Source organism: Petaurus breviceps, unplaced genomic scaffold (assembly GCF_028583685.1).
Source record: "Petaurus breviceps papuanus isolate PSGF00001 unplaced genomic scaffold, PetGlider_PUasm1.0 91041, whole genome shotgun sequence".
NCBI classification, from domain to species: domain Eukaryota; kingdom Metazoa; phylum Chordata; class Mammalia; order Diprotodontia; family Petauridae; genus Petaurus; species Petaurus breviceps.
In genome coordinates, this window is record NW_027187400.1 from 13,622,994 (window position 1) to 13,633,273 (window position 10,280).

The following is a 10,280-nucleotide window of genomic DNA, read 5'->3' on the forward strand; positions in this document are numbered from 1 at the left end:
CCTTAGAGCACAGGATGTCAGAGCTGGGAGGGCCCTTAGAACACAGGGTGTCAGAGCTGGGAGGGCCCTTAGAACACAGGATGTCAAAGCTGGGAGGGTCCTTAGAACACAGGATGTCAGAGCTGGGAGGGAACTTAGGATGCAGGATGTCAGAGCTGGGAAGGGTCTTAGAACACAGGATGTCATGGGGCGGCCAGGTGGCTCAGCGAGTAAGAGCACCGGCTCCAGTGTCAGGATGACCTGGATCAAATCCGGGCTCAGATACTCAGCACCACACCCAGAAATAACTGGCAGTGTAACCTTGAGCAAGTTACTTAACCCCTATTGCTTAAAAAAAAAAAAGAACACAGGATGTCAGAGCTGAGAGGGCCCTTAGGACACAGAATGTCAGAGCTGGGAAGGCTCTTAAAACAGAGGATGTCAGAGCTGGGAAGGGTCTTATAACAGAGGATGTCAGAGACTGAAGGTATTGTAAAGGTTATCTAAACAGATCCTTCATTTTACATGAGAGGAAACTGAGGCCCAGGGAAAGAATTTCTTTAGCTAGGCAATGACAGAGCAGGTGTTTGAACCCAGGACTTATTTGTATTCCCCCTCCCTGCCCTACACACACACACCCTTTGAGGGCAGTAACTGCCTTTTTTGTCTTTGCATCTCCAGAGCCTTAGAAAGTTCCAGGCTCATAAAAGCCATTTGATAGATGCCTATGTAGAGAATCTCTCAGTCAACACAAATCAGCAACTCACTGTAATTTATATAATTACCCAGGACTTTGAAAGGTTAAGTGACTTGCCCAGGGTGACACAGTCATGAGAACTTGGGTCTTCCTGACTCCCAGGCTAGCCCTCTCTCCACTAGCATGATAATTTACCTTCACCATAATATGCCCTTAATGCCTCTTTGTCATTGTTGAATTGTCTTGTTGTAGACTGACCTCTGGGGCCTTCAGGGGATGAGTATAGTACAGGGAAAGGACTAGGTGAATAGAGTTGGTAAAGTGCTGGCCTTGGAGTCAGGATGACCTGGGTTCGAATCCTGCCTCAGACATTTTTACAGTTGTGTGACCCTGGATAAGTCTCTTAACTTTTGTCTGCTTCAGTTTCCTCATTTGTAAAATGGGGATAATAGTGTCTGCCTCTCCAGGTTGTTGTGAGAAACAAATGAAACAACGATTGTAAAGCACTTTGCAGACCTCGAAGGACTCTGGAGATGCTGGCTATAACCCTTGTCATTGTGACTCTGCCTCATCTGGGCCAGGGAGGTCTCGGATCCCCAGCCCCCAGCCTGAATGACCAGCCCAGCAGCGGTGCTTGCCCCAGGGCCATCCTCCAGAGGAAACCATACTCACTGCAGGTGATGGTCTGGGTCTCATTGTCAATGGAGAATTCATATCGATCGAGAAAGGGGTGGCACCCCTGGTCAAACAGCTTCTGGTAGCAGCAATCATGGGCATGGCAGCACCTGGGGTTGGGGGCAAGGAGGTGGACAAAGTGACTGGAACAAGACCTCTTTGGTTCCTGCCTGCCTTTTGTGCAATCTTAAGTTCACAGATTTAGAGCCAGAAGGAGGCATTAGAGACCATTAAGCCTAGTTCTCCAATTTCACAGATGGGGAAACCGAGACACAAAGGTTCAGTGACTTGGCCAAGATAATAAACAGCAGAGCTGGGTCCTCTGACCGGAACCAGGGCTCTTTCCACAAGTCTACATGGGTTCCTGAGCATACGTTGCTGGAATGAGAACACAGCTGACAATTCTTTAAATGGCATCATCCTAAGGGACTATTCTTTTCCTCAGAGCCCACCTGGAAGGTCACCCTCATCCGCAGAGCCCTCCCCAGTCCTCTTCCCTGGCCACATCAAGATGGTTGCTGTTGAGTCACTTTCCAGTTCTGTCCAACTCCTCACAATCCCATTAGGGCCACATCTTGGCAGAGATCCTGGAGTGGTTTTGCCATTTCCTTCTCCAGCTTATCTTACAGATGAGGAAACTGAGGCAAACAGTTTGAAGTGACTTGTCCAGGGTCACACAGATAGAACGTGTCTGAGGCTGGATTTGAACTCAGTTCTTCCTGACTCCAGGCCCTGCGCTCTGTGCACTCTGCTCACTATGCCGTCTCCTAGCGGCCCTAAGGTAGTTTTAGTTTCATGAAATCGTAGCTGTAGAACAGGAAGAGGCCTTCATCATCTAGTTCAAGTTCCCCATTTCTGGAATGAGGAAACTGAGGCCCAAAAAGGGGCTGTGACATTCCAAGTCACTTGAGTAATGAAGTACCAATAGGAAGCAACAGCAGGACCGTGGAAGGAGCAAGGACTCAAAGATCTGCATTCCAATCCTGCCTCTAATATTTAATACCTGTGAGACCTTGGGGAAGTCACTTAGCCTCGGTTTTCTCCTCCATGAAAAAGAGTTGGAGAAGACCAGTGATGAATGTGTTCAACATTATCTGACAGAGAGGTGGGGGCCTCCGGGAGATGAATGGGAAGTACAGGTTTAGATATGTCCAGAATGTGAATTTGTTTGGTTTGGCGATGGTTTTTTGTTATAAAGTAAAGGTTTTTGTTTCATTTTGTTTTGTTTTAATGGTGGGGAGAGGAGGAGGGAGGATTTGGGAGGAAGAGACTGGAAATGGGGATGCAAAAAAAAGGAAAAAAACAAACATTACTGTAGCACTTAAAAAAATGCCCAGAAGAGAACAGAAGGACAATTGATTGTATACTTAAAAAATGCCTCTGGATGGAACAGACTTTCTGTCTCACCCTCTTCTCCTGTTCTTTCATACAGATGGAAATACTTGTGCTTGGTGGCATTTGTCACATAGAAAACAACAAAAAGTTGCACTTAGAGTAGAAGGGAGGGAGCATGGCCTCCCAGGCACCTTCTGGCTCTACATCTGAGACCCTCTGAGGTTGGTGCTTTAGGGATCATTCTACCCATTTCAAAGAAGGGTAATTTGAGGCCTGTGGAGGCCTTGTAACTGGTCACACAAATAAGTGATAGAGCTGAGATTTGAACCCAGGTCCAAATCTACTGCTCCACTCTGCCTCCTCGATAGCACTTGGACATGGAGTGAGCAAGTCCAGGGTTCAAACCCTGTTTCTAGCACCCAGTACGGGACTCCACACAGAATTTTGTTTAGTCATTTTTCAGTCATACCTGGCCTTTCATGACCCCTTTAGAGGTTTTCTTGGCCAAGATACTGGAATAGTCTGTTTCCCCTTCTCCAGCTCGTTTTACAGGTGTGGAAACTGAGGCAAATGGGGTTAAGTGACTTGCCCAGGGTCATGCAGCTAATCAGTGTCTGAGGCTGGATTTGAACTCAGGAAGATGAGTCTCTCTGACTCTATCCACTGGGCCACCTAAGAGCCCTCTACACAAAATAGACTCTTAATAAATACTTGAATTAATCAATCAGTCTCAGAGCTACGTCTTGAATCCACATCTCCCTCCTAGTTCAGATTATCCTCTCTAGCTACCTTGTTTCAGACTCCTTTGGCTTCTTCATTCCTTGCCCACCTCTTGCCATGCCTGGATCCCCATTCCTCTCCCTTAATATGTGGCTTATATCCCAATATAAAGCCAAGAGAGGAAGGTCAAGGTTCAGGCAGGACCATTTGTAATATTAACAGCATGACAGAGGAGCCTGGGTTGCATTTAGACAGACAAGACAGTCACCATCTATCCTGTGTAGAACCCTGGAAGAGGTCCTGAGTATGCCCACGGAAAATCAGGAGCTTGGTTATATTCCCAGTGTCCTCCAGCAGAATGGAGCTTGAACCCTGGGGAGCAGAGGGAACTTACCAGTCCACTTCGTCCATGGGCAGACCCCGGCCACCTAGCCCACAGTAGCAGCCATAGCCCACGAAGGAGAGGATGGCACTTCTCCCTGTGATGGTTTCTACCATCGACTTCAAGTTCAGTAGGCCTCCATGGACCATGGGAAAGACTGAAAAAAAAAGCCAAGGGGTTAGGTATTGATTCATGTCGCTTAATTGTTCTTCTTTATTATAAGGGAGAATTCTACTGGGGCATGGGGGTGGAAAGGAGTCATCGCAAAGTGACAGATTATCAAAATGAGAAAAGAGAATCAATAAAACATCTTTCAAAGAGAAAGAAAAAACGGTATTTACAAAGCTGGGAGAGAGACAGGCAAAGAAGACCAGGATACCCCAAGTGTCGTCTGGCAGCATCCCTGGGGTACAGCCATTGTGGCAGCCAGTGAGTTGGCTGTCTTCCTCCCCTCCCCCATTGGGTGCCATCACTGGAGCTCTGACTTCTCTCCTGGGCCCATGAACCAAATTATCTGGTGTCCTGTTCTCTTCCTAATAGGTCACCTGTTCAGCTGCCCGCGTAGACCAGGCTTCCCAAGGGCAGCAGCAATGGTTTTACTAGAGATCTGAAGGCAGAAAATAAATCAGAGACAGCTGAAAGAGCTCAGGATCTGAAGTGAGAGGTCCTGAGTTCAAATCCCACCTCAGACACTTACTAACTGCATTATCTTCGGAGCTTTCATCTCTACCTCTACAAAATGAGGGGGTTGGCTTGGATGGCCTCTAGGGTCCTTTCCAACTCTAAATTATCCAGTCATAGATTTAGAGCTCGCCTCATATCAACAGATGCAATCAGCTACCAAATCTCATTGGATCTAACTCTTCACTTTTCACATCACCCACATCGCACACGGCTACTACCCCAGGTCACAAGAGAACATAACCTCTGACTTGGGCTATTGCAACCGCTGCTAATTGGTCTCTCTCCTCTCTAATCCCCCCTGCCTTGTTCTCCTACTCAATAATCCCCTTCCTTCCTCTCTGGGCTCACAACTCACTCTGGACTTTTTTCTCCATCATGCTCCAGCAGCCTTCGAACCCTGGAAGATCCCTTCACCTCTTCATACCCTTCCTCTGATTGGTCATTTCCTCCTGAAACTTCCATTTTATGGAAGGGCCCCCTGTCCAGCCACTTTCACCCCTTCATTTCTCTCTTGATCCCATTCCTGACCCTCTGAGCTTCTTTCTCTTCTACTTGTGGGTAATTCTCCTCTACCCCCCTCCCCACTTTGAGTTTCCTGTTTTGTCTCCTCTTCCCCCATTGGAACTTAAGCTTCTTGAGGGCAGGAATGATATCTCTTTTTACTTTTATTGTCTCCCGGTGATCAGTACAGTACAGTGCCTGGCACAAAATCAGTGGTTAATTAATGCTTGTTGTCTTTCTTTGACTAGTAGATTCCTGTTGAAAAAAAGGATTAAAACTGGTACAATGGATAGAACATTGGGCCTGACGTCTGCAATGACATGAGTTCAAATCTGGCCTTACACACCTGACCCTTAGCAAGCCACTTAACCTCTGTCAACCTCAGATTCCTCATCTGTAAAATGGGGACGATTAGCACCTGTCTCCCAGGGTTGTTATGAGGATCAAATGAGATAATGATTATAAAGTACCTGGCACATCGTGCTATATAAATGTCAGTTATTTCATCTTTATCTTAACCTTATAAAATCTCTGTTTGGGGACTTATACTATTTATATACAATTGTTTGAGTATATAATTCATAAGTGAGTATGCCATAACAGAGATGTACGTTCCAATTTTTTTATCTACCAGGCATCAGCAACCCAAAATTCAGAGGCTCGGGTCTCCAGACCACCTTCTCCAGCACAGAAGCAGAATGAGCTCGATCTGGCTACAAGTTATAAGGAAATCCCATAGCTGGCATGCCTCCGTTGAGAAGCCCACATTACTGACTGGCCGATTTGTTTCCTGAGAAGTCAGTATTCTTTCTCATTTCGGACAGAGCCTCTCTCTCTAAGCTACCTTGGAAGCTTCTGTTCTAACCAGTTCCAATTTTCTTCCAAAAATTTTCTCCTTTCTCTCTCTTCTCTCCACTCTCCCCAGGGACCAGCTACTAGGTTTTTGATGATGATGTCATTTTCTGAGTTCAGAAGTACTTTATTGCTCTTGGAGGCAACCTATCAGGATCTGGTTTTCTCTGTATTCCCTCCCCTTTCCAAAAGTAATTCAATAAATTTTTATTATTTTTAAATGTATTTTTATATATTTATATTTATTTAATTATTCTGTGATATGCAAAGCTCAACACTACAGGCCATAGCAAAGGGTCTCACAAAATGTTATCTTGGGTTTGCATTGCAAGCTGCACCTGTGTACCTTTCCTTCCCTATGGATTCTGCTTCCCAGGCCCTGAGATTGGCTCCTTCCCTAAGAGGAAGCAAAACTGGCTGGCACCAAGTTTTGTCTCAGTTAATAAAGTCTTCTTACTTCTGGACTTATGAGTTCTTAACCCTTTGTGTCCTTAAAATGTATTCTCTTAGTTATTGACTGTATTCATAGAATCACCAGTTCTCAGTGTTAGAAGAAACTCAGAGGCCAGAGGGCCCGTCCCACACCTGAACAAACCCTTGAGGGAGGCTAATAAGAAAGCAAAGGGCTTGTAGTCAAAGCTGGCTTTAAATCCCAGCTTGGCCACTTTCTGCCCGTGTGACTACAGGGAAATGACTTCTCTGGGCCTCAGTTTCCTCATCTGCAAAACGAGGCCACTGGACCTGATGGTCTCTTTTCTCTCTTGATCTAGGATTCCATGAATCACACCTTTGGCCTTTCTTTGAAGAGCCAGCACTTACCAGGCAGGCTAGGTGGCACAGTGAATGGAGCTTTGGGCCTAGAGTCAAGAAGGTCTGAGTTCAAATCCAACCTCAGGCATTTACTAGCTTCATGACCCTGGGCAAGTAACTTCACCCTGTTTGTCTCAGTTCCCTCACCTGTAAAATGTGCTGGAGAAGGAAATGGCAAACCACTCCAGTATCTTTGCCAAGAAAACCCCAAATGGGGTCATGGAGAGTCTGACATGACTGAAAAATGACTAAACAACAACAACAAACTAAATTGGAACCACACGTTGTCAGAATGAGAAAAGCACTTAAAGCTATCAGCTTGTTGAACTTTCTTATTTTGCAAAAGAAGTAACTGGGACCTGCAGAGATAAACAAAGGAGCCAGGAGTCAAAAGGTCTATAGTAACTAGAGCTTGCACTGCCCCTCCTCAATGATAGATATGAGGAAACTGAGTTCCTAAGAAAGTATGTACCTTTAGAATAATGGAAATAGGATTTGAATTCAGATCTTCTTAGACACTACCAATGCTGGATTTTTTTTCTTAAAAAAAAAAATCTAATATGTCTCATCCCCATTTCACCCTCCTCCCTGGAACTGACACCTCCCTTATAACAAAGAAAAGCAGTCAAAGAAAAGCAATCGGTACTGTGACTGCCCCTAATGATGTATGTGACATTCAGCCAAGCAGGCCCCCACCTCTCAGTGGAGGGGATGGAGGTTTGCTTCATTATCACTCTCTAATGTCAATATCGTTCAAAAAAAAAATCAGTGTTCATTCTAGGCTGTTACATAAGCTTCTCGTCTCCTGATCTCAATTCCTTTTATGCTAAATTTAATATAGTGGACATCCGCTTAAATATTCCAAAGAGATTATACACTGACCCATGCTTGTGGGCAGGGGACAATTAATACACACACATACTCACACATGCGCATGTGCACGCACACAGGTCCACACAAATATCCACTGCATTTCAGTAATGCAGGAAGCAGTGCAGTATTAGTGGCAAGCAGTTACTCTGTAGTCAGAGGGCCTGCATTTAAATCCAGCCTCCGTCATTTACGTCTGTTGTTTTTCACTCGTGTCTGACTCCCTGTGACCCCATTTGGGGTTTTCTTGGCAGAGATACTGGAGTGGTTCGCCACTTCCTTCTCCAGCCCATTTTACAGATGAGGAAATCTAGGCCCGGAGAAGTTAAGGTAGTAAGTAGCAGAGCCAGGATTTGAACACAGGTCCTCTAACTCTGAAGTCAGCATTCTTCCCCAGTGCATGGTATTAATCCTCCCCACCCAGGCCCAAGACCCACGACCAGATCCTCCAGTTTGGGCCACCTCCCCACACATAGAGGACACAAAGTACTTCTGCTATGGTAGCTTTGAGCATGTCACTTAACCTCTCTTTCCCCTTTTCCTTTCTGTTCTACCTCCAACCCTTCCCCAAGCTGTGCTGGGGCCATTACTTGGTCCCCAACAACTTAAAGGTAGCCAGGGAGTGCACGGGGACAGGAGACGCACCATAAACACCACCTTTTAACGAGGCTTGTTTAACCCTGGGCCTAGCAGGCTCAGGTCTCATAAATGCCAGGTGACGGGTTCCCCCTGTTTGTACACAGGCTGCCTGGGGTTAAACAAGCCTGGAAGAAAGGAGGAAGCTGAACTGGGTGCAGTACCCACTGATGACAAGAGGTCACCTGAGGACAGACCAGAGATTTCCAGGAGACCCCAGGAAATGAGCCCTTACTCACCACTGCCTGCTAGAATAGTGATTGTGAATAACTTCCTGATGCCGGGGAAGGACCTGGGAGACAGAGAAACCAACATCCCTCATCAGGTTCCCTTCATACCACGTGCCCAGGCCTGCTACAACCTGTTGAGTGCCGGCTTCAGGTTCTCATAAACACCTGTTAGACGATGTGGCTGCCCCAGCTTCCCTCCTCTCAGTCCCCACCATTGTCAGTTATTAACACCTAGCAACAGGAAGAAGGTGGCAAACACCCTAACTCTTTTACTGTCCCCCCACTTCACAACAGAAGGGATCCTTGCTATTGAAGGGAGGGAAGCTTTGGCCAAGGATCCATAAGAACTCAAAGGCTAATGGATGAGAGCAACATTTGGGGGAGGGAGGCCCGTGGAGAGATGGAAAGGAGTCCAAAATGAGGAGGAAAATCATAGCATTCAGAGTTGGGATGGACAGTTCAAGCCCTTCATGTTACAGTGGAGGAAACTGAGACCCACATTAGTGAAAGACCTTGGCCAAGAACCTAAGCATTCTGACTCCAAATCTGGGGATATTGAGTGTGGGGATTAATATGACAGGGGTCAGGAGATCAGCTCTGCTATAGCCTTGACCTTAACCTTGACCCTAACCTTTCAGGGATTTGGTCTTCCCATCCATAAAATCAGACTGGTGGGAGCAGTATTAGATTAGACAATTTCTAAACATTTCTATGAGTCCAGGAAATGTCTCAAGAGTAGGATTTGGGGAACAAGATCCCCTTTCTCTGAAAAACACTAATATCTAGAAAAAGCCCACCCTGCTTCCCTAAGGATGCCCATAAGAATGAATCTTCTCTCCCCTGAGGGCCTGGTGCTTACCTGGTGGCATTCCAAAAAGAGGTGGCCTGGGGGAAGAGTATCCCAGTCTGCTCCACTGATGTCTTCCAGGATAGGGGTCTAACCAGCCCCTTCTTCCTGAACTCTTTGGGGTTGGCCTGAGCCCCATCTTCCATCTTCTGAGGTCTGGGGGGCCAACAACATAGGGTTTTCTCTGTCCACAAAGCACAAGAATGGCTCCAGGGAACAGGCCCCAGCTTCACTCTCTCTCACACACTGGTGAGAGGCAGTCCTAGAACAATGACCCAGTGCCTAAAGGAATAGGGTGACACACACCCTGTTCCTCCTCCTCCTCCTCCCCCCCTCCTCTCAGGGAAGGAGAAGCTCCACCCACACCTGGCTAGGGAATCCCCACCCATGTCTGGCTAAGCGATAGTACCCATCTAGCAGGTATGTACTCCCCCATGTCTGGCATGGTTGGAACCCTTGTGAGGTCAGTAGGGTAATAGGATCATAGCTCTAGGGCTAGAAAGGATTCAAGAGAACTTTGAGTCCACCATATTCCCTAGGAAGTTCAGCAAGCAAAGGGATGGGATAGGGGAAGGGAGCAATGTTGTTTGCCCCTCTGGACAGTGGCTCTGAGCCCCTGAATGCTCTGGTCAGTGGCCTAACTTCTCAGAGATAGATCTGGGCCCGAGCATTCCACCCTGGCCTCTGGCAGCATCTCTGGGTACATCTAGTGGGAAAGATAACAAGTCTGGGAGTATGGAGTACTCACAGGGTTCTGGAGCTAGAAGGGCCCTTAGAAACCATCTGGTCCATTTTACAGAGAGAGAAACTGAGGCTTGGAAAGGAGAAATAACCTACCATGTGCAAGCTTTATTGCTAGGTATCTCCAGGCTCAAATATAAAGCTGTGTGTTTGGCATTTACAACCTGCCCCCCTATGACCTTTCCAGGCTTCATACACTTTCCTCCCCTCTAGGAATGCTATGTCTAGCTCCACTGGCCACCATAGCCTGTCTCTCTTCACACAGGCTGCTCCCCATTCCTAGAAAGCTCTCTCTCCTCACCTCTGCCTCCTGGCTCCCCT

The 10,280-nt window shown here is 46.8% G+C and overlaps 1 protein-coding gene across 2 annotated transcripts in view; it reads right to left on the minus strand.

Moving 5' to 3' along the window:
• PLA2G2F (phospholipase A2 group IIF) overlaps positions 1 to 9,509 on the minus strand; it is a 15,247-nt gene extending 5,738 nt beyond the window's left edge. For both annotated transcript variants that reach the window (XR_011166480.1, XM_069078267.1), the window contains exons 1-4: positions 9,231 to 9,509; positions 8,381 to 8,433; positions 3,801 to 3,945; positions 1,349 to 1,461 (exon numbers count right to left, since the gene is read on the minus strand). Coding sequence is in view for 1 of the 2 variants with exons in the window: in XM_069078267.1 (XP_068934368.1) it covers positions 1,349 to 1,461; positions 3,801 to 3,945; positions 8,381 to 8,433; positions 9,231 to 9,364 (445 nt within the window). In the remaining variant the exon portion in view is untranslated. The remainder of the gene's footprint in view (positions 1 to 1,348; positions 1,462 to 3,800; positions 3,946 to 8,380; positions 8,434 to 9,230) is intronic.
• Positions 9,510 to 10,280: the final 771 nt, after the last annotated feature.